The 26,011-nt window shown below is 35.6% G+C and overlaps 1 protein-coding gene across 1 annotated transcript in view; it reads left to right on the top strand.

Moving 5' to 3' along the window:
• Window positions 1–26,011, top strand: part of LOC145667778 (integrin beta-PS-like) — a 203,661-nt gene that overhangs the window by 166,170 nt on the left and 11,480 nt on the right. Inside the window, exon 11 of the mRNA XM_081735217.1 lies at window positions 2,340–2,627. Coding sequence (XP_081591343.1) covers window positions 2,340–2,627 — 288 coding nt within the window. The remainder of the gene's footprint in view (window positions 1–2,339; window positions 2,628–26,011) is intronic.

Below are 26,011 nucleotides of genomic sequence, written 5' to 3'. Positions count from 1 at the left end.
AATCGTTCTACTGGTTGCTTTGACACCACCAGAGAACAACATTTACTTCATGAAGCCTGGGAGGGGAAAAGTAGAAACTAAATTATTTTCGACGAAAAAACTGCAAGAACTTCCTTTTTCACAAAGTATCCTCCTCCTCCACGCATTCAGTGGATGCGACACCACGTCAGTTATTTACAAAAAAAGCAAAGCAACAATTGTTTCATTGTTCAAAAATCAATCGAGTCAGGTAAAAGACATTGCTGACATCTTTTATAACTCCTCATCGACATTAGATGGTGCATCACAAGCCGGCGAGAAGATGTTCCTCTCTCTATACAAAGCCGCTGCTAACAAACATGATTTGAATCATCACCGACAGTCAGTAATCCTTAAATCATCAACCAAAATCAAAACTGACCTCCCTTCACTTCCTCCAACTAGAGGCGCGGCGGAGCAACATTCGTTTAGAGTGTACCTACAGATACAGTAATGGCTTGGTAACAACTTACCTCCTGATCAGTGGGGGTGGGCCCGTGGAGAGAATGGATCCCTATTCCCAGTGACAACAAACGACCCGGTAGCCCCAGACCAAAATTCTAAAATCCATATTTTGTTACTATACGACAACTGTATGTGGTAAAAAATGTAAGTGCCGGAAAGCTGGTATGCTCATCTGTTTATGGTATCCGTCACGGTACGTGCACTAACGGTGTACGTTTAGGGGATGAGGATTTCGAACTTGATCATGTCTCAGAAGAAGTTGAGTTTTAATTATATGGTGTCACAATGGTTTATGTACATAACATGTTAAATGGACAAATTAACATTTATTCTGAGAGCCTGTTCATGTTACCTAATGTAATTGTTCAATTCTATATTTTGTGTATTATATAAACTGTCTTTTTGTTGCCTGGACTGCTCCTTCCACGAGAACTATAGTATGTTGCTGAAGACATTTTAACCTAACCCACTACTCATATATTTATTAAAGTGTACTGATGTATTTTCTATATATTTGTGTGTTTTGTACTTTCAAACAGGATGGGGAAATATTTTCCCACGTCACTTTATATCACAAAAATACCCAAAAGTATTTTTCATGGTACATTTGTGTCGTGTACTTTCTCCTGGGGTGCTCTAAGAGGCCCCAAGTGTCCAGAAAGTCACTTTCAGATAATTTTCCAAATTTCCCCAAATTTCCCTTTTAGCATAGTCATAGGGGCATGGACAATATTGCGTTTGAAAGCTTTCTTTATTCTAAAGAGAACGACATACTAACCATACAATTCGAATAAAACGTACCTTGTCCAGAAAGTTTAGACCCTATTTTTTCCCCTGTTCGTATATAATCAAATAGGATAGGGAAATATTTTTCCCAGGTGAATATCAAATATATGGGAATGGTATTATGCAAAACTATCATCAATACCCTAATGTATTTTCCAGGGTACATTAAGGCCGCGTGTTCTTACCAAGGGCCGCTCTAGAAGGCCCTAAACTTCTACAAAGGGATTTTTAAAGAAATTTTCCCGATTTTTTTACAAATTTCCCTCTCTGTGTATGTAATAGGGCGATGGACAAGGTTCCATTTAGCAGATTGCCTTGTTTTGAAGAGAATGACGTACTAATCATGCAATTAGGGTGAGTAGTGCTGACGCAGTAGCTACTTAACAAAGACTTTCGAAACTCCTGGAAAAATCCCATCGTTAAAAGGATTAAATCCCTCCCCCACCCTGTTGCCGACCCCTCACCCACGGGGACTTTTAGTATGTTGTTTAAGACACTTCCCCCAATAATTGTGCCAAATTTCAGAACTACACGATTTTTTTCTCCTATTTTTCATTCGTTGCCTGGCCTAGATTAGGACTTTAGCATCCCATTCAGCACCAAGCTTGTGTGAGACGTGGACCGATCCGAGTTTAAATATGGGATCCGAGCCACAGGAGCTCCCATCGGGAATCGAACCTGGTTCTCCCGTGACAAAGGCTTGTATGCTAACCGTATGACACAAAGGAGTTTAATTTCTTTTTGTTTACTTCGTATATACAGGTTATGACTTTGTTAAAGATAGTAAACAGCTATTGCGTTCACTTCCGAAATCTCACAATTCTGTTTTGTGTAATCTGCATTTACAGAATATAACTTTGTTTAAAATAGTAAACAGCTGTTTTGTTTATCTACAAAATTCCACATTCTTTTTGTGAATACCGTCTATTTACAGGTTGTACCTGTGTAGGGTAATAAACACTTGTTCTATTTATGTATGCAACTCCACCAATCTTTTACGAATACATTCTGTTGTCATATTCTTATAACGTTTCATACATACCTTAACACTAACAATTCTTCTTTCGCAGGTTGTATATGGAAAATATTGCGAATGCGATAATTTTTCATGCTTAAGGGATAAAGGTGAACTTTGTTCAGGTCCTGATCACGGAACATGCAGATGTGGCAAGTGTATTTGTTTACGAGGTTGGAGTGGTGACACTTGCGAATGTCCAACCAATTACCAGTTGTGTAAGAAGCCTGGTGACGATAGAATATGCAGTGGCAGAGGTGTATGTGAATGTGGTGCTTGCAAATGTGCGACGGATAAACAGAAACAATTTAAGTATTCCGGGAAATACTGCGAAGATTGCCCTGTAAGTAATTTTGTTGTATCTTATGAATACTTAATATTTTAACATTTTTTCATTTTGTTGTTCTATATACAGGGTATCTTTAAATGTCTTCATCCAAGTCAAAGAAATGTAACTTGAAAATGGCTAATCATATTTGAATAAACACATATAGTTCGAAAGAGGAAATGTGATCTGTTCATAGGAGAAAATCTTAACAAACCGGCTAGGTGGAAAAAACTCAACCCGGAGAGTTTAGCTCCAGTACGTATGGAAACAGTTTGTGAGGTGCTAGGTGGACAGAGCCGAAGCTACTATATACCTAACGACACCAACACAATAAAATAAAAAAATGTTGAAGGTGAGTGGCTGGGAATATTTACTTAACTGACGTATTTACATAAATGCAAATACCCAAAAAAATATTATGAGAAGTTATTTATTCCCTCTTGGAGATCAGGTTCTCTCCCGTCAGGGCCGCCACTCCCTTATGAATTCGGTAGAGCAAAAATTAATTATTTCTGAAAACAGCAGATCTCAGGGCCATCTGCATAACAACCATGCTCAAGGATGCTATAAATAGTGAGTCCGTAATAAGTTTCAATTTATGTAAAAAAAAAAAAAAAAAAAAAAAAAGTTGTAATTTAAAATTTACAGGTAGCAGCCTGTAAATGATCTCACTATTTCATGGCTGTTAGTTGTTCTTATGGGCAGTATTCTCTCTCTGAGCCCCATGCAGAGAGATGGTCAACATACACAATCAAGGGGAAACTGTCTCCTTGAATCACACTCCTGAAACAAAATTGACATTAGTGCAGGTACTCACCCTACAGCAATTGAATACACAGTTGTTCCGGTAAGAGCTGACAGATTTATTTTCCATGAAGAAAACAGGCATCTCAACCATGGTAGATGAGATGATATCACTCATTATACACTATTTCTTATCACCTTTTTAGTGCACTATCACATAAACACTTTACTTGTAAATGATATATATTTGATATTTAACACACTTAAAAAAAAATAAAATGAATGAGAATAAACTGATAACTTGAAAAGGTCTGTCTGACCTTTAAAAAAAAAAAAAAAAAACATATAGAAATATTTACAGAATTATTTATCTCCTCATACTTATCTAGTTTCTCGTCTCTAACAGTTCTAGAGGAGAGATGTATTAAAATGTCGAAGCAACATATTTCACTATTATTTGTTACTTAAACCACAGAGTGAAGATAAAAATAAAGAGGATTTTATATGCTGATGCACTGTTCCAAAATGTTACTTGACGTACACAACGCTCCAATTCGATGACACAGTGTCCTCCAAGATACTCATTCCACCACATGAAAATGTTCTGCTAGAAGATAAGGTACACCGAATGTTAAGCATTCTATGAAGGAATGTTCAGTAGCTCCAAATTTAAACAAGCAAATGGTTACTTGTAAGCCTTGTGCTAAAATGTCCAAGGACAGGCCTAGTATAATAGCGTTACTGGCCTGGGTGTTATATCTCTAATTAAGATATGTAACGATATATAGATTTCTCCCATATTGGGGAAACTGCAATTGTCCCATATTAACTCTGGGGTTGTGAAGAGATTTTAAAGTAAATGATATCCACTGAGAGTCCTAAGCACTCAGAGATAGATGAATGTTAAGAATGATTTAGAATTTAAATTTTCATTATCACTGAAGAGAATAGCACCACTGATGTATAACTAAAAATTAGGTTAAGTTATCCACTGTCTGTCACTGTACTATTTCATGTGCTTTTGAGTAATTTTGTACAACTCACTCGCGATACTGTAGTTCACAGGACAAATCCCAGGGAACCGAAATTGTTCTCACCGCGTCCTGGGTCTTGAACTCTGTACTGGAAGTCGGATGACTCCCTTTAACACTGCAAAACTACCTCTTGTTACTTCACGAGTCTAGCTTCAACTACCTCGTTCTCCACGGAAAACGAGTATATGTTTCGGGCAAAACACAGGAAACGAAGAAACTCGCTTCTTCCACCACCCTTTGACAAAGGGTTCATGCCTTGCGGCGAATATTGCGGGTGGTCTCCCGTGTCAATGCCCTTCTTCCAGCTACCATCCGTAGCCAACTTTACCTTTCTCGGCTGATACGTGCTGCCCCTCCCTGATAGCGGACAACACGGAAGCTTAATGCTCACAGCAGAAACTATGGATGATTTCCGCCTACTTTTGTTTTCCTATGCTAGTTACATATGAATGAAATACAGAAACATATGATATTACACATAAAAATAAAGTTAAACATACAAAGATTACATATTGATACAATTTATTAACTGACATCTCTCCCAGAAGCAGAATTCTACCCAATTACTGTGGTAGTCGTTCAAACCGTCTGCTTACTAATGCAGCCATGCTTTCTTGGAGAGAGATTGAAGGAAACATCTTTGATAATTATTTAATTTTCACAAAACAAGATCTAAGTGTCTTGTTCGATAAGGGAAACACGTTGTTTAAAAATAAACAGAATTTTATGCGGTCTTTCCAAGAACGATTATAGCTTAGTACGTAAATATTAATATTAAACACAGAAAATGAGTCAAATTAAAGTATACATTTTCAAATTGGTGTTGCCTACTGGGAACCTAGCAAGAGGCTCGCTAGCCAGGTTACTGGTTTTTGGTGAACAGGGGGGGAGGAAGAGACGCTGATGCTAGATGCATTGGAAGTCACACGTATAGAAACCAATATTTTCACATGTAGACGTGAAAAAGTTTATGACATTTTAAACAATAAGAACTCCGTGTTTCAACACATTGTATCAAACCCAGTGTAAATTCACCAACGGAAGTCTCTAGGCTACTTCCTGGGTATACAATACTTATTTAGTTTCTATTCTGGGTATTTCTTTCCGTGTTGAGTTGAGATAGACCTCCCAACCTGTAGAATAGGCGACAGTCAGTCGGGAAAGAAAAAAAAACTTTTTTCAGCTCTAGCTCTTTTCCAAGCGTTCAGAAAATCAAGTATGAAACTTATAGATTCTGCTCATTTCCTCTTTTAATTAATTCTTCATCTCTGCTTTATATTCATTATCTTCCATCATCCCCTGTTAGTTATGCATTATGCAACAATGAAGTAATTATATGCAACCCATTAATACATTATCTAAGGTCTATAAATGGAATAAACACAATGGAATAAATACATACAATATATTACAATATTGTATTAATATTTACGTACTATGCTAGGTGTTTCACACTTCATTACTAATAATATCAAATAAATATGCTCAGCATATGCTAAAATTAAGCAAATAATTAAATCACAAATTATCATATTTACATATACATATGCAAATGTGCCCCTCATCTGCATTTTGGTATGCAGATGATGTAGACGGGCTTCGGCCCTCTACAAGTTGCACATGTACACCGTATCATTCGTAACTGAACAGAAGACAGACTCGTAAGTAACGTAAGCGACTTGTTCGTCGTTGGCGAATGTGTGAAAATTTTGGGTGAAAAAGCTTTTTTTCTATTGATGTTAGACTACTGTTTCTAAAATATTTGAAGTCGTACTAAGCCGGACAAAGAATCTCTAATATAAAATTATTTCGATGGAATTTTATGACGCCTTAATATGTTTAAATATATAATAGTAATAAGTTATTTTCTGCTTTTTAAGAGCTTTATTATTATTATTATTATTATTATTATTATTATTATTATTATTATTATTATTATTATTATTATTATTATTTTCTACTTTGTATTCCTTTTCTGGAAATTGTTAATGTTTTTTTAAAAATGGTTTTATTTTCTACTGTTAGTATGTTTTTGAATTGTGTTATTTTTCTTAGAAAACGTTTTTATTTTCTGTTTTCTAGTGCGTTTTTGAAGTCCGTTAGGTTTCTTTAATTTTTCCACTTTCGATGTCCGATGTCTTTAATTTTTCTACTTATCAATCCCAAATAACGTGAATGATATTCTGGGAAAAGTTGTACAAGTCCGACATGTAAGCAGCCATAACAACATCAATCACCAAACAATGTTAAACAATTTGTAAAAAAAGAAAAGAAAAAAGAAAAAAGAAAACAAGGAAAAGAAAAAAGCTGGCTAAGAGATGTTCTTAACGTTTTCGGTTAATTTTGTTGTTTACCTAGTTGCATTATATTTTAGGATAAGTTTCTTCCCACCAGGTTTTTAATTAATTATTATGTTAACTATTAAACTAACTAACTAACGCTATGGCGTTTGATTTTCCTTATGGCGTATTCTAAGACAAAATTGGATAGCAATGGCGATAAGGCATCTCTTTGTTTCAGGCCATTCTCGACGTGAAAGCTCGTGGACAAGAACTAAATTAACATTACATTAATTATTAACATTTTCAAATATTTTATATGTAAGAACATGGGCGCCCGCAGAGGGGGCAAGAGGGGGCAATTGCCCCTTCCTGGATTTTCGAAACAGGTTAACATTTATGGGTTCTTCTGGTGATAAAAGTTTGCTTTTAAAATCAACATTCAAATAAATGATTAGGAGTAACAAAATTTAGTTGAGCTCATTCCCAAGATTTTAACCTACTCCCCTCTCCCGTGTGATGTTCTACATTTTTTAAGTAATGATTATATTCAGTCTGATTAATGCAATGGCAAAGTATTTTGAATGATAGTAGACCCTATCCGTCAGTTGATTTGAAAAGATAATTTCGCTCTTTGTTGTTTCTTTTGCAGACGTGAAGTTATACTATGTGCTTAAATAATTGATCGGTTTGACATGAAAGATTATGTGCACACGCCTCTTAAGGTGGTTGTGTGTGAGAGAGTGGTCTAGACTTCGGCTGTATAAGGCGATAACCCACAGTTTCCTTATTTTTGGAAAAACGAAGTTGAATGTTTAAGTACGCTGCATGTACTGAATCTGCTTCAGAAAGTACTCTGTTTACAGTTTCATCAAGAACGTATATCTCTTGTTCTTATTCTATTTTTTTTGTCAATTTAGCATTTGAATTATAAATGAAACAAAAGGCAAATTAAAATAGTTTGTTACTAACTATTGATGGTTATCACCAGTTACATGCATATGCATTGTTAGATATCAGCTTCTACAAGATATGTATAGTTGTTGACGTTTCAACTCGAATTTTTATTTAACATCTATAAGCACATGTGGTACAGGCCGGGATAGAGAGGAGGAAGGAATCAGCCCTGATCTATTTGAAGGGCCATCCCAGCATTTACTTGGTGTGACCAACGAAAAAATAGTATTATGAATAGTACGGATTACATTGTTTTGTACGTTTGATGTCAAAGCAGTGGTTTAGTTTCCGACTTAAGAATTAGATTTACTAGATACTAGTTAGCAATCCTTAATCTAGAACTAATGGAAAAGAGACACTTTTCATATTCTAGTCTCCATTATAATACTACCCTGAGATACAAAATCTGACAAGTTTTCACTTCAAATTAATACTATAAACACATTTTGCACTTGTGATAGTGTATTTTCAGTACGCATCTATGTTCATAGCTAACGTTTGTATACGATTCAGAATAACAAAAATCTAATATTTTTATATGTGAATAACTGAGACATAGCTAGCTACATATTCTGCATGTACTACCATGAGCAAAATAAATGACGCGTCTCTTTATTTTGAAGTTTTTTGAAAATATCTCCGTTTTCTTTATATGTTCGAAATTTCGGAAGGTTTCCCCAGCAGGACAGATTAATAACAAACCCGTTTTTAATATTTGTGTTAGATATTAGCTTAAAATAAAGAAATTAGAAGCAAAAAACATTAAATCGACAGAGATCTCGAGAATTACCAACTCTGCTAAAGTGGGAAATTTTCAAGAACGCGAGGGAATTCTGCAGTTCAACACGAAGCAACGACATCTATGTCATTGAGAGAAGCGTGGATTAGATCTACAAACGAAAATTTTAACGAAATATTTCTAGTATGTCTTATTATATGCATTATCAGCGAACTCCAAATATATGAATCTATGCTAAGTATTAACGTATAGATAGTGCAAATAGTGGAAATTACCTATGGAAAAAGACGAATTGTTAGCCCAATCGTAATGAAAAATCGTCTTTACTGTAGAACAGGTTCAGCTTACGCAAGAGAGCAAATAGCTCAGTTAGGTAAAGCAACGAGTTTGTATACCGAAGGTAGCGGGTTCGAATCCCGTGGAAGTACTGTTGTCATTTTTATCACTAAGGTTATTTTATTTATTTTTTATTTGGGAAAGAATCAAATTGTAACATATGTGTAAAACTCATGACGATACCAAAAAAAAAAAAAAAAGAAAATATCGTCGCATTTGCATTAGTGTCTCTAATTTTTGTTTGCAAACAGATTCGTAATTATTTCCCCTGTGCTCACTGATGCATAACGAATGTTTTCCAGTAAATGTTAATTCTAATTTGGAGAATTTTATAGTTTCACAATGTTTCTCACTACATAGTCTTCTATCTACGTGTTTGGATATTTTGATAACAGATTTCCCTATTAAATGTTTAATTTTCTTTATAAATATTTGTCTTAAATTGAAATTGGTTTGAATTTACTACATAAGCAAAGTTGCCCGAAGGAGGGGAGCTCAAGTAATAGATATTCTACGTAAAAGCAACCTATTGTAGAATGATGATGCTTCTTACCTTCAGCACATAATCTTAACGTTAGAGAGTCAGAGAGAGAAAAATCCTGGTTTTTCCTCCTCTATGACCACCCATCTTAAACCTCTACATATCATTGTTCGTCTCACATAATTTCGGCTCTCCAAAGACATTCATATTTATTATTATTATTATTATTATTATTATTATTATTATTATTATTATTATTATTATTATTAATGAATATGCCACCCTTACATAATGTTGTAACTTTACACATCTTAGTTTAAAGTGCTTTCTTTAGTAATAATTTGAGCAACCACGTCACAAAATTTAAAATGTATGAGGGGGCACGACGTTTTATTTCCCCTCCTCTCTTTTCAGCACCCTCCAACAGAAGGTATATATAATTTCTGAGAAGCAGGGCAGACAAAATGAATAAGAAATATATTTAGAGCATCCTTTCCTCCTTCGTGAATGTAATATCACGTAGCATTTTTTATTCTACTGAAGACGACCCTAGGCCGTTATGGTTAGGTAACAAAAGAAATACCTAATATATTTATAGCGCCCCTTATCTGTAATATTACCTCTTCTTTATTTGTTCGAGGCTTCCCTACACAACCAAGGGTGACAAAAAGAATAGGAAAAGTGTCTAAAGATTACAAAAGACTTTATATTTTGTCAGAAACAAGGCAGTATATACACAACATTGCTTTCGTTAACAAGTGTTTCACCCTTGAGTCGCTTATAAAATTATGCAGAATAACTTTTGCCGATCATTGTTCTAGAGGGATTTGTCCAGGATGGTTTGGTGTCGAGCTAATAACGATAAGTATATTTATTTACATCACTGTTAAAGAAATAGCAAACTTTCTGAAAGGAACTTACTTAGGAAACAGATCTTCCTTCTACTTAGCCAGAGCCCACTCTGAAAAATTGCATCTGGCATTCTGAGTGAAAGTTCTATGGGACTATTAGAAAAATATATTCCCGTTTTCACGCTAATGGTAGAATTTCTTAAACAGTTATTGAATTACGTTCGAAGGGTAGGCGTAAATAGCGCCCCCGCAACAATGTGGCGTGGGGACCGCACAAGCTGCAAGGCCAAAAAATATACAGAAAGTACGCAGGGGCGGAGCAGGCCAAATTTTCACACGGGCAAAGTGACTTTTTGGCGCCCTTCCCCTAGTAGTAGCCTATATTTTACATTTTATCATAGTGTTTTTAATAGTTTAAACCAGGAGCGTCATTTCAGATTTTGCTTTTGGGGGGGGGGCAAGACCTCTTGATATAAGTAAAATTTCGCGTTTTTCACTGATTTACTACTATTCTAATGATAAAATCTATATACATCTCAAACTCACGGGGGGCAAATGCCCCTCCCTGCCCTCCCTAAATGACGCCCCTGTTTTAAACCCATTTTCAAAAAGAAATCCATTACCTAGGAAAAGTTCACAAAGAATATGGCCCGCTATAAACAATACCAACTCCACCCCCCTGGTCTAGTGGCTAGCACGCCTGCCTTCTGTGGTACCGGGTCCAATTCCCGGTGGATTACTGTTGAACGATAAAAGTGGTTCGGATTCCACTATAATTAGTATCCACATCTCCCTTGCCCATTAAGGCATAACCGTGGAACGCTAAACTCAAGCAAACAAACAAACAATACTTAATTCTCGGCACTCTTTATTCTACATGCCATCTCTCAATTTTTCGATACAGCCCCCTTAGTACTATGAAACTCTCTTCTTCCATAGTGAAATGGAAAAAGATCATATAATTGCCACTACTTTACAAGAATATAAACCAAAAACGTCAGTAGAAAGCACATTGTAAAATTTACTTTTTGAGGCTCGTTTTGGTGCCCCTCTTTCTCTGGCACCCCGGGCAGTCGCCCGGCCCTTAGTCCGCCCTTGAAAGTACGGACGCATAACTAAGGACTGCGGAGGAGAGGTTAACCTTCATGTTATGCCACTGGTTTGACGTGTTTGAAATGTTCAGTAAGTGATCAGTTGGTGAAATAATTTCGACGGTTACTGATGTTTAAAGTTTAGCTAAGACAAAGCTACCTAATCAAATACATTTGATATCGCGATGTCACAATTTGATTTTTCCTCACATAAAAAAGATAAAAACAATAGTAATAAAAACCCTTACTCGTACTGGGCTCCTAACTAACTAACAACCTAATTCTTACAGACTAGTTGCTCTGACCAACTGTGTTTCGATTTCTTACGCGAAAGAAGTCTGTTATATTAAGAGGCATGCTTTTCATTATCAAAACTGTTCGAAGTAATACGAACATGGCTTAAGAACAGAGACGGAACTGAATTACCACTCGATTGACCTTGAGGGCAAATCACCAAAGCGTAGCTATAAACGTAAGTTTAGCATGCATTTCTCTGGAGTTGTGTTCAGTATTCCTATCTGCCAGTCATGCTTGTTCGTAGGAGTAATATGTTACAAACCTAACCTTTCGATAGAGCACAATGACAGAGAATCAAAATTAATGAATTCTTGCCCTTGTGAACTTGGGATACCACCATGTGCAATAAAACTGTCGCGTCTTCTGAAGTGATATTTTATCGAAAATAACTCGTTTTCCTTTATATATCCGAAGTTTTTGAGGGTTTCAAAATGAGGAAACGTTACTGACAAACAAGGACGCATTTAGGGGTGGGTCCAGGTGGTCCGGACTCCCCTCTGAAATCCCAACTTCTCTGTAAATTTAGCCTAAATTTAAGGATTATCTTTTAAATTTTATTATAATTTATCCTAATATTGAAGTCGGACTTCTCCCGAAATAAATTACTGCATACGTGCCTGCTGACAATTTTCAATATATTCCTTAAATAAGTAAAATAACTAAATTAGGAGCAAAAAGCTTCAACACGGGCTAACTTTTGTCTACTGCCAATATTGTTAGAAGGGATATTAATAGCAAAAACTGCTAGGCAATGCTGAACCTTGGAACTTCACTCCGAACAGCAAGCTTATTATTGAGAACTACATATGAAACATTTTATCAAAACTTATCTAGCTTTTACCTGGCATGAAATTATTATATACACCAAAATTCACTCTCCTAAAATGTGTATCTAAACATTGCTCTACGTATCTACGAAGCAATGAAAATTATTTATCGAAATATGTGAGCAGGGAATTCTAACAGCCAGCCATTTTATTTAAATCGTAGTAAACCCTGTAACCGGGCGTTAACGTGAAGACAAAGCTTGGTCCATTGGTAAAGTGTTGGAAGAATATAAACTCAATGTTCGTAGGTTCGAATTTATCCACTCACCATAACATTTTGTTCTTATGTGTAACGATGAAATAAGAAAGAAAAAATGTATAACCGTTAAGACAAAACTTCAACCAAGTCTGAAGAGAACAATACTAAAATAGTAATACAATGACGTCAACCAAAAATTATTTCATGTAGCGTTTGGACGAAATTACAGCTGTTAACAATTGCAGAAATAAAAACAGACTGATAGCTGTAATGCAGTCTAGACTTCTGAATGCATTTACTTCCTGAAAACTTCCGTCTCGTCATTGGTATGCCGTTAATCATTGTAAAACCTTTCAATTGGAAGTGAAATGACACAAACTAAAACAGTTTTAAATCAATAAATGTCTATGTGTAAAAGTAGGTGTCTTTTATCTGTAGTTCTGAGTTCCTTTTACTTTGAAGTGACAAATGAGAGAAGAAAGTATGGTGTTCGAAAAAAAAATCAAATTTGAGATTTCAACGAATTTACACGTATTATAGCCCCTAACACCGAAAAAGTTATTTTTCGATACATGTCCATCAGTTCGTCCGTCCGTTCGCTACACTTTTCTGTGCACTCGCCTAGAAGCCATACCTGAAGCCATACCTCGCCTAGAAGCCATACTTGAACATACCGTAAATTAGTTGAAAAATTTACGGTATGTTCAACTTATCTGCACCAAATTTTAGTTTAAGATTTTCATAGTATTTCCTATAGTTTTTTTTATTTCCCTCCTACTCCCAAAACGGGTAGTTTCCTGTACGATGAAAATAAAAAAAGATATTTTCTCATAACTGGCTCTAACGATCTTGTTTTCTTTCTTTTTTTATAAATCAATATTTAATTAGCAACCCTATTTTGTGGTATAAGGCATTTATCTGAGAAAAATCTACAAGGGGTAGTTTACACTAAGGGGGTGAGTTTTTTCTCAGTGATTTTCTCAAAATGGACTCAAATGTTTTCGTTCATATTTCATAAATAAAGATTTCATTAATAACTTATCAATATGGCATAACTCGTTTGTCCTAAAAAAATGCGAGGGGTAGTTTATTCTTGGTGGAGTGTTGTCTGGGCGATTTTCTCAAAAACGACTCAAAAGAGTTTATTCATATTTCAAAAGTAAATATTTCGTTAATAACCGAACAATATGGCAAAACTCGTTTGTCCTGAAAAAGTATGCGAGGGGTAGTTTACTCTTGGGGGTGTTTTTCCTCCACGGTTTTCTCAAAAATGAGTCAAGCAATTTTGTTCGTACTCAGAAATAAATATTTCATTAAAAACCTAGTAATATGGAATAACTCGCTTACCCTGAAAGAATCCTCAAGAGATAGTTTATTCGGGGAGTTATTTTTCCCTCACGATTTTCTCAAAAATTACTCGGACAATTTTATTGATAATTCATAAATAAGTATTTCATTAATAACCCTATATTTTAGTATAAGTCATTTCTATGAAAAACAATTACAACGGATAGTTTATTTTTGGGGTCAAGGTTTTTTTCCCGACAATTTTCTCGAACGACAGGCGATTTTGTTCAAATTTCGCAAATAAATATTTCATTAATAACCAAAAGTATATCTTAACTCATTGTTCGAAACAATTCACAAGAGGTAGGTTACTCCTGACGTGTTCTTTTTGAACGACTTTCCCAAAGTGACTCATTTGATTTTTTTCATATTTCATAAACAATGATTGCATTAATTGGTCTATTATATGTCTAATGAAAATGTGCTCAAAGTGTGAGTTAGTTTTGTAGTATGGATTTTCTTCAATCGAAGTTTTTTATTCGATAATCTGACATTCGATGTATTTGAATAATACGATAATTTTATTCGTATTATCCAAATACACACTTCAGTAACAACCGCGGCCTAACACAGTTAAGAAATTGAATTGAAAAGGTTTAGTGAGGTGGCCCTGTAATTGAATATTTTTTGAGAAACTCCCTAGCTTTTTGTGGTAAACTCAGGCTTTTCTTTTTCGAGCGACAAAAGAGAGAAGAAAATATAGTGATTGTGAAAATAATATCAAATTCAGATTTCAACGGATTTACATGTTTCATTTCGTCTGCATACCGAAAATGTGACTTTTCGACACCCGTCCTTCCGGTCCGTCCGTTCGGCACACTTTTATATGCACTCGCCTAGAGGCCATACCGTTCAACTTATCTACACCAAATTTTAAACTTAGGGTTTACTTAGTATTCTTACAGGAGCTTTTCCATTTTTTCCTACCACCTAAAATAAGTGTGGTTTACAAACAGCCGAAAATCGAAAAACGCTATTTTCTCAAAAATGGTTTTAACAATTTTGTTTATTTTTCATTAATCAATATTTAATTAACAACCCTATATTGCAGTATCAGATATTTCTCTTAGAAAAATTTACGAGGGGTAGTTTATTCTTGGAGGTGACTTTTTCTCGACGATTTTCTCAGAAAAGACCCTGGCGAATTTTGTACACACTTCATAAATAAATATTTGACCTTACAACATGGTATAAGTCAATTGACCTGAAAAATATATGAGTAGTAGTTTTTTCTTGGACTTGAATGTATTCCCAGTGAGTTTCTCAAACACGACCAGTTGGCAACCCTGTATCTCGACAACGAAGCTGAATTCAAAAACTGCAAGAGGACCATTTGTCTCCTTTTGATGTCACGAATCACCTCCCAAAGTTTGTGGACATCTTTCAGGTTCACCCTTAATGAAGCTTCTTTCCGAAAGTTAACTATTAACTTTAGGCATTGTTTATCTTTTTTAAATCACAAATGTCGTTATTAATTTTAAGGCAGAGAACTACTTCTGAGAGAATAGATCTAGAAAAATAATTTTAAAACTTAGACTTTTGTTTTCGAGACATTCCAGACAAGACGAGACATTTTACAAGCTATCTCGTGTTCAAAACATTTGCCTCGTATTATCTTGGATGTCACAAAGCGCGTCTTGTCTCTTTCTCGAGACATGTCTTATCTCGTGCGCATTCGTTAACACTTGGGAAGGATTATATTTCTACTCAAAGCATTGTTTTTATAATGGTTGCATATTTATGATAATTGCTGTCCACATAAATTACAGTCCTTTCAGTTGAATTAATTTTTATTATTATTATTATTGAAATTGCAATATCTAGTTTAACGTTGGACGATTATGCACCTACGCTAAGGGAGAATGATGATGAATGAAATGGTGAAATGAAGAAAGTGAAAGGAAAATGGAAAATCTCAAGAAAACACATACCCATGCACACGGTATTTGTCCACCTCAAATTTCACTTGGCACGAAGTGGAATCGAGCCACGGACCCCTGCACCAAAGGTCCCTGCAATGCTTTATTATTATTATTATTATTATTATTATTATTATTATTATTATTATTATTATTATTATTAATAATAATAATAATAATAATAATAATAATAATAATAATAATAATTGAAGCGAGCTTAACGAGTTTCAACCGTACGACTCAACCAACGTTTGGGTGCCTGTTCGTTCGTCTGCTTCTCTCATAAAAGACATTTCATTTTAATGAAACTAGTAAGTGCCTTCTTTTAGCTCTGCGAAGTAACTATTGCTTGGAATATGAATCTGCAAAACATAAGAGGTAAAATTAACCAAATTGAGCAAGTTTCCAATTATATATACAAAACAATTTTGCAATATCAACTACGTGAATCTTGTCCCATAAAGAAGCCGAAACCCCTACACCGAAGAGCCCTCCGAGATTTGATCATTGTCCACACGGACTGAAATTGTCATTTGAAGCCAAGACTTTAATATGAAGCCAATAATTTCTTTAAAATAGACGGAAAATTCGGAAGTTATAAGCATTTTCATATTTTTGCCTTTTCCCATAAGGGAGCCGTAGCCCCCTATACTGAAGACCCCCCCGGAGATTTGATCATTGTCCACTCGGACTGAGTTTCTCATTTGGAACCAACACTTTAATACGAAGCAAAATATTTCTCTAAAATAGACGAAAAATTCGAAAGTTATAAACATGTTAATAATTTTGCCTTTTCTCATAAGGGGGCCGTATTAGCCTACACTGAAGAGCCCCACGAGATTTGATCATTGACCACTTGGACTGAAATTCTCATTTGAAACCAAAACTTTAATATGAATCCAAAAATTAAACTTTTACATCAATTTAAACTGACTGGGTTCCGGTTCCCCCCACTATTGTTTAGTTTAGTTAAGTGGTAATTTGTGACAGCTTCACATCATCAAAAGAATGTTTCACTTCCCCTCCCCTCCCCCAGGAGTTCGTGCTGGATCCACCACTGGAATCAATAGACACTCTTCCTATTCTTTTTGTCACCCTTGATTGTGTAGGGGCTCCCTCGTACAAATAAAGAAGCGGTAATATTACAATCAAGGGGCGCTATATATTAGGTATTTTTTTAGTTACCTACCCCTAACCGCACAGGGCCATCTTTCGTAGAATAAAACATATTACGTGATATTCCAATCATGAAGTTTAGGCTAAAGGATATAACGTGGGTTCCTGTCACCACGGCATGGCGCGTCCTCAGGTTGCGGATCGAGGAGAAGGCCTCTAGATATAGAGGTTAGCTGCGAATATACTGAATAAGCAGTCGCGGACAGACGACTAGGAGTGGTCCTCCAGCTTGGGGGTTTGGGTAAGGCTAACACCCTCATCCTGTAAAAAAAGGTACTTGTTCAGAAACATTCACAAAAGCCTCGGACAAGGACTGATAACTTGGCACAACATCAGCAAAAGAAAATGGACATGAGATTTGGACCATGGAATATTAGAAGTCTTTATAGGTCAGGCGCGTTAAAATCTGTAACGAGTGAGTTAGAGAAATACAGGATGGACTTAGTAGGAGTTCAGGAAGTTAGGTGGGAAGGAAATGGATCTGAGAATTCCGGAAATTTTACGTTCTTTTACGGGGAAGGAAATAAAAATCACCAGTTAGGAACAGGGTTTTTCGTTCACAAACGAATATTACCAGCAATTAAACGGGTTGAATTTGTTACTGACAGACTTTCTTTTATTACTCTTAAGGGACGGTGGTGTGATATAATTGTTTTAAATGTACATGCTCCAACTGAAGATAAGGGTGACGATATAAAAGATAGTTTTTACGAAGAAGTGGAACGGATATTTGACCAACTCCTGCGATACCATATGAAGATTCTATTAGGGGATTTCAATGCGAAGGTAGGACGAGAGGATATTTTCAAACCGATTATAGGGAACGAAAGTTTGCATAAGGAAAGTAATGACAACGGTGTTAGACTCGTGAACTTTGCAACATCCAAAAACCTAATCGTGAAGAGTACAAAATTCCCACATCGCGACGTTCATAAATACACTTGGACATCACCAGACGGAAAAACACATAATCAAATAGATCACGTTTTAGTAGATAGAAGAAGACAATCTAGCATAATTGACGTCCGGTCTTTTAGAGGGGCTGATTGTGACACTGATCACTACCTGGTAGCAGCGATAATACGGGAGAGATTATCGTTGAATAAAGGTAATACTCAATGTCCGAAAACGGAGAGATTTAATTTAAAGAAATTAGAAGAGAGCCAGGTAAGAGAGGAATACCAGATTGAAGTTTCGAATAGATTCTCGGTTTTAGAAGACTCGGAGTGCACTAGTGTTGAGACTACTTGGATTTAAATTAGAGATAGCATTAAAAGTTCAGCAATAGAAAAACTGGGACACGCGGAAATACGTAGGAACAAACCATGGTTCGACCAAGAATGCATTAAACTAGTAGAGAAGAGAAAACAGGCAAAATTACGGTGGCTACAAAATCCGAATAAAATAACTACACAAAATTTCGCAGATATCAGGCGGGAAACTTCCAAAACTTTTAGAACAAAGAAACGGGATTTTTTGAAAGCTAAAATTAAGGAACTTGAAGATAATAGTAAAAATAAAAATATTCGGGACATGTATAAGGGGATCAGCGAATTTAAGAAAGGCTATCAACCTCGTGCTTATATATTAAAGAAATCTGACGGAACAGTTCTCACTGATACGGATAGCCTCTTAAATAGATGGAAAGATTTCTTTGACGATTTGCTGAACACGCAGCCAAAAACTAATGTGCGTGGAGAAAAGGAGATACACACCGCAGAACCCTATATTCCAGAACCCAATCGAATAGAAGTGGAAGCCGCTATAAAGAAATTAAAGAAACACAAATCTCCGGGTGTAGATGAAATTCCGGCTGAGTTAATTTTAGCTGGAGGCGAAAAATTGTGGAACAAGATACACAAACTCATTCTCCTTATCTGGAACAAGGAAGAATTGCCACAAGAGTGGAAAGAGTCAATCATTGTTCCAATTCACAAGAAAGGCGACAAAACTGACTGTAATAATTATCGAGGCATTTCTCTTCTGTCAACATCCTATAAAATCCTTTCAAATATTCTGTTAGCAAGATTGACCCCATACGCAGATGAAATTATTGGAGATTATCAGTGCGGATTTAGACGAAATCGATCAACTATCGACCAAATATTTACCATTCGCCAAATACTCGAAAAGAAGTGGGAATACAATACCCCGGTACATCAACTATTTATTGATTTTAGAAAGGCTTACGACTCGGTTAGGAGAGAAACATTATACAACGTTCTTACAGACCTTGGAATACCGAGAAAGCTAATTAGATTAATTAAGATATGTTTAAGTGAATCCCAAAGTAAAGTCCGGGTAGGAAAATTTTTGTCCACGAGCTTCCACGTCGAAAATGGCCTGAAACAAGGAGATGCGTTGTCGCCATTATTATTTAACTTTGTGCTGGAATACGCCATAAGGAAAATCAAAGATAGCAACCAGGGCCTAGAGTTGAACGGTATTCACCAGGTTATGGCATATGCTGATGATGTAAATTTAATAGGGGATGATAGGAGAACAGTAGAAATAAATGCAGAGATATTATTAAACGCTTGCAGGGACATGGGTTTAGAAGTAAATGCAGAGAAAACTAAATACATGGAAGTGCGCCGGGACCGTAATTCGGCAAATTGTGGAGGCGTTAAAATATTAAATAATACTTTTGATAAAGTGGATACTTTCAAATATTTAGGATCAATATTAACAGACGAAAATCATATTCACGAAGAAATTAAATGTCGACTAAAAGCAGGGAATTCGTGTTACTATTCGGTTCAAAATCTCTTGTCGTCGCGAATTCTGTCGAGGAATTTGAAGCTTAAAATATATAAAACGATAATCATGCCTGTTGTTCTGTATGGTTGCGAAACATGGTCGCTTACTCTGAGGGAAGAACATAGACTGAAAGTATTTGAGAACAGGATCCTGAGAAGAATATTCGGACCCAAGAGGAACGAGAATGGGGAATGGCGGAAGCTTCATAACGAGGAACTACATAGTTTATACGGTTTACCCAACATTGTTAGGGTCGTCAAGTCTAGGAGGCTTAGGTGGGCAGGTCATGTAGCTAGAATGGAAGAAAGTAGAAACGCTTTCAAAGTCTTGACTGGTAGACCCATAGGAAAACGACCATTAGGAAGACCTAGGCGCAGATGGGAGGATAATATTAAGATGGATCTCGCAGAGATAGGAATACAAAGTAGAAACTGGATCCAATTAGCTAAGGATAGAAGTCAGTGGAGAGCTTTTGTGAACGCGGCACTGAACCTCCGGGTTCCATAGGCCATAGAGTTAGTTAGTTAGTTAATTATTCCAATCATGAAAGGGGAGAGGATGCTGTAAATGTATTTCTTATTCATTTTGTCTGTCCTGCTTATCAAAAATTACTTTCTGTTGGAAGGCTACTGAAATGAGAGGGGCAAAATAAAAAGTCGTACCCCCTCCTACATGGTTGCTCAAATAAGTACTAAAGAAAGCATTTTAAACTAAGATATTTAAGATTTAAACTAGGAAACTAAGATATCCTACATTATGTAAGGATAGCATATTCAGGATTATTATTATTATTATTATTATTATTGTTATTATTATTATTATTATTATTATTATTATTATTATTATTATTATTATTATTATTATTATTATTATTATTATTATTATTATTTGAATGTTTTTGGAGCACCGAAATTTTGTGAGACGAACAATGATATGTAGAGGTTTAAGATGGGTGGTCATAGAGGAGGAAAAACCAGGATTTTTCTCTGTCTGACTCTCTAACGTAAAGATTATGTGCTGAAGGTAAGAAGCATCATCATTCTACAATAGGTTGCTTTTACGTAGAATATCAATTACTTGAGTTCTCCTCCTTCGGTCTACTTACCTTATGTAGTAAATTCAAAACAATTTCAATTCAATACAAATACATTGTAAAACTTTTCCGTAATTAAACATCTAGGGAAAATTAAACATTTAATAGGGAAATCTGTTATCAAAATATCCAAACACGTAGATAGAAAACTATCTAGTGAGAAATATTGTGAAACTTTATAAAATTCTCCAAATTAGAATTAACATTTACTGGGAAACAATCGTTATGCGCCAGCGAGCATATGGTGAGCAGTGAGCACAGGGGAAATAATTACGAAACTGTTTGCAAACAAAATTAGGGACGCTAATGCAAGTGCGACAACAGCATTTTTTTCTTTTTTTGGTATCGTCATGAGTTTTACACATACGTTACAATTTGATTCTTTCCCAAATAAAAAAATATAAAAAAATAATCATAGTGTAGTGATAAAAATGATAACGGCACTTCCACGGGATCGAACCCGCTACCTTCAGCACACAGACTCGTTGCTTTAACTAACTGAGCTATTTGTTTTTTTATGTGAATTGAGCCTGTTCCGGTAAAGACGATATTTCATTACGATCGTCCTATCAATTCGTCCTTTACCATAGATAATTTCCACTATTTGCTCTATCTTTATGTTAATACTTAGCATATATTCATATATTTGGAGTTTGCAGATAATGCATATAATAAGACATACTAGAAATATTCGTTAAAAGTTTAGTTTGTAGATTTAATCCACATTTCTCTCAATGACATAGATGTCGCTGCTTCGTGTTGAAATGCAGAATTCCCTCGTGTTCTTGAAAATTTCCCACTTTAGCAGAGTTGGTAATTCTCGAGATTTCTGTCGATTTAATGTTTTTTGCCTCTAATTTCTTTATTTTAAGCTAATATCTAACACAAATATTAAAAACGGGTTTGTTATTAACCTGTCCTGCTGGGGAAACCTTCCGAAATTTCGAACATATAAAGAAAACGGAGATATTTTCAAAAAACTTCAAAATAAAGAGACGCGTCATTTATTTTGCTCATGGTAGTACAAGGAGATAACCAACAGAGTTCGTGCATGTATAATGTGATGATCCACATTGTATAAGATTTTTCAATAACACTTAGTGAATTCGTTTGAGATGATGCTGATGATCCCGCTTTCACCTCAGGAACATAATCCGGATCGTCTGGATCACTGACACCGGTAATATCGCTTAAAATATCAATCATATCGGCAATTTCTTCCGATAGAACAGCGTGCTGCCTAAAGTACAACGCCATATTGCACTACATGTTGTCACCTTATACGTGCGCAGTGTTGCCAAGCGTAGCGGAATTCCGCTACGCGTAGCGACTTTCCGTTACCCTGGCGACAAAGCGGCGACGGACGAAAAATACGGAAAATGTAGCGACTTTTGAAAACCTATCTTAAAACCTCCAATTTTCTCCCATAGCTTGAAAGATATGAACAAATCAGATTACAAAATATTTATGTTAGGTTAGAAAATATGTGACAAAATTTAATTAATTCGGGACTTAGTTGTTCTGACATGTGACATACTAAACAGTTCGAGTAAAATGTTTCCTGCAGTAGTCAGGCCTTTAGAATAACATAAATTATACGTCATAACGATTCTGCATAAGGTGAAATCTATCTTGTGCATTTAATGCTTGTCCAGGCTTAATCAGAGTATGGTTTTGGGGAGAGAGGGTCCACTTGTTGTAAAGTAGAAGTCCTGTTGAGACAAAAATATAGAATTTTTTATGTAGTTAAATAGTATTTTATAGTAGTTTCATAGGGAGAGAAATTTAAAAAAAATAGCACTAAGTGAAAAAAATATTTTTTCTTGAAGGTAATTGCAATGAAACGTTTTATAAATTTTATATTTGACATATGTATCAATATTATTTGCACGCTAATCTTTGCTAAATTTGTTGTCAAGTGACACTATGGTTAGAGTCGGCTTTAAGCCGATTGGACTGATTGCTCCCAATCGGGCTCCGCGCCTAAGGGGGCCACGCACTAGTACCGTCTACTCTATTTTCCAGTCTAATCTACTCTCCAGTGCCGTTTCAACAGCATATTAAACCCCAGAACAAACAAAGTGTTGTGGTCCTATGACTAAATTTTGCTCCTAATACATGCCATTATGCTCGCGGTACCCCCAATGCTTGCGAGGGCCCCGGTCAAGTGGCTATAGTACCATTAAGATGGCTCTGCTACTCTCGTTTGTCAAGTACACACAACAACATATTGCAATTCAGGTACATCCATGGACTCCACCAGTGTATGGCCTCTCCCTGGCAAGTAAATGAATAGTCAGTATTAAGTTTCCGGGCATAAGCAAATATATTCTGAATTTAATGCTGCAGTATTTACTTTATTATTATTATTATTATTATTATTATTATTATTATTATTATTATTATTATTACTTTACGTTTACAACTTCATTGTAAAAATTGATATTATGTCCAGGAAGTATTCTGCACATCCCCAACATCCCTAACACTCCCACAAATTTCCTTACACACCTTAGGAGTAAAAGTATTGTTTTCTTTGAGTTTGTGTAAAAATGTATATCATTATTATGGGTTCACACTCTCTTTTATTTTGAACACCCCCAGTAATTAAAGTTCTTGGCGTTCTTACTGATTATGCTATGTGATATCACCGAGTGCGACTTCTTTGCATGTAATTCCTCCTATAGCTATACTGGAAATACAAAACTAGAGGAGAAAATTTGCCCTCCCCTGCGAAAAATTCCGTAGATTTTTTAATCAAGTCAGGAAAACCGAATGTATACTAGTGGATACTGAATAGGTGGCTGCTTATGAAGGTTAGTCTTCGAATACCAATCCAACTCGAATAATCCAATTTAATACATGTCATCCATTTTCCATTAGTTGCTTAAGGTTTGTGATCAATTCATCACCATTTCATTTTGTATGCAGTCGATAACGATTTCATGCTGATTATACCTTTCATAAGTAGCTACCTACGATGTTCTCACTAGCGTACATTAGGTTTTACTGACTTGAATTCTTTTTAAAAAAGATCTAGCTATTAAGAAATCTTTGAACCAAAGAATTCATATCAATGTGCATTTCATTATGTCTTACAGATATAAATTTATTGAAATACATACTTCATTGTATTTCTTGTAAAACTCTAGACCAATTTGATATATTACATGACCCCTTCCTATTTAAAAAAATCATGCGAGACAAAAGGTGGCCGACTTAAAGATTGTGACCATGATAAGCATACCCTCAAATAGATGTCTACTTACTCCCGGTGTCGGTGGATGTATTTGTGTTTCTCATCCCTTTACCTGTTTTACAAATAAAATGAAACTCTCAAACTTGAAACAAATTGTAAATGACTTATTCTGATCAATCAGGTTGTTGGCAACTGCGGCCGTCTTTATGGATGGAAGCATTTTAAATTTGCTTACGCTCTTTTCTTGAAATTACACACTTCTCTGCCAAGTTTGGTCAAGAAAGTAGATTTCGCCATCGATAGGTTTACTTGTAAGAGAAGAAACCTATGAAATACTGGCGCAGAACCTTCTTGAAAAATTGCGAGGCACAAGGGTGAAATATATATTTTAAAATTATTTCATTGTCTACATTTCCATTAGAGTTATATCTCTGAAAAATTAGTCGTTACAAGCAACGAACAGGGTGAGCGCATTTTGCAGATGGAAAAACGTTGGAAATGGGTATAACCACTAGACCAGCAGGGAAAGCTTAAGATATATAGCTATATATCTATATATATATTGCGCTTTCACTGGCACAGGCTAATATATATATGTGTATAGATTCTACAGATTTTGGTGCAAGTTAGCTGTAAACCTGGGGCCTCGCAAAATGTTCCCAATCGGGCCCCGCACCACCTAAGGTCGGGCCTGACTATTGTGCAGTAACTAATGAAACATGTGTATTCCTTTTCTTTCATTTTTTCTAATTTTAAAAGAAAAAATGTTTACAACTGATGTTACACCAGGCCCGTAATCAGGGGGCCGGTCCCACTAAATTTTTGCTGCCCCCTAAAATTTTCACGGTAGGCTTGCAAATGGACTATAATATAGTGATAAAGTATAATATGGTTGGATCGGGCCCCTATAACTTCTACCGCCCCCCCTACAGTTTTGGGCTAACTACCAGCCTGTGTTACACAATGTTAATATGTTAATAAAGAACATGATAATAAAAGAATGATAAGTATTGGCTGTGAGAGATTTATTCAAATAAAACTGAAATTATTTTTTTTTTAGTTCATAAAATTTAGTGACGCACTAAATTAGAGCTTTCCATTTAGAATTTAGGCCTATTATTAATGTGTGAATTTTTTGCAGTTTTGTTAACAGAGTTCTTTCTTTATCATTTAAGTTTAATTTTATAATGTAGCGGAAAATAGCGGAATTTCAGTAAGGGTAGCGGAACGTGGCGGAATTTTGACGGTACAGTAGCGGCTTTACGAGCTGGGGACCTGGCAACACTGTACGTGCGTAAACCTCGAAAGAGTGGCATATCATCGTGCCTTTTCCTACCATCTATATATGAAATTCAAAAATGTTTCACCTTGAACAGACGGAGAAGAGGCTTGTCGCCTTGTTCATTCCTAGAACTAAAATTTTCGTGATTTGTGGTTTATCACCTTTTACACCCGAGGTGTGTAGATAGATGTGTGTGTGTGTGTGTGTGTCTTGCCCCCTTTGGAAAAAAATCTGCGGGCTCCCATGTGTAAGAACCTTCTTTGCGAAAAACTTACTTGATTAGTGAAAAGCACATCAAAGTATAATCAACAATTCTCGATACAATCGTGAATATACCGTACATACATACAGGTCAAACTTAAAAAAAAAAAAAAAAAAACTTTTTTGTTGGTTAATAAAATCACTCATTTGAGAAACGACCAAGACTAGAAATTAAGAAGGAAGGCATATCCAAAAGGCACAGAACTTTCAAAACACAGGAACGAAACATTCCCAATCATTATGTCAAATTTAGAAAGTACAAAACATGATCTTTGGTTTTGCAGGATCAAGTAAAACTTAAAGAATACAATCTTCAGGGACAACAATAAGGGAGAATTTGTAGCAATCAAGACTGATCGTTTTGTGAAATTTAAGAATGAGTATGGCTCTAAAATATTTTTTTTAGCTTATTTACAAAGCGGGAATAAGATTGTTATTGTGTGAACAGAAACCCATAGAACTTCATAATAACGGAGAAATATTCCCCCCAGCGATGATTCTAAACGCAAAGCCAAATTCAATTACCT

The sequence above is a fragment of the Thermobia domestica genome, chromosome 13, assembly GCF_964235325.1.
Source record: "Thermobia domestica chromosome 13, izTheDome1.hap1.1, whole genome shotgun sequence".
In the NCBI taxonomy this organism is placed as follows: domain Eukaryota; kingdom Metazoa; phylum Arthropoda; class Insecta; order Zygentoma; family Lepismatidae; genus Thermobia; species Thermobia domestica.
The sequence above is the reverse complement of the archived record's forward strand: the minus strand, read 5'-3'. Positions and strand labels throughout refer to the sequence as shown.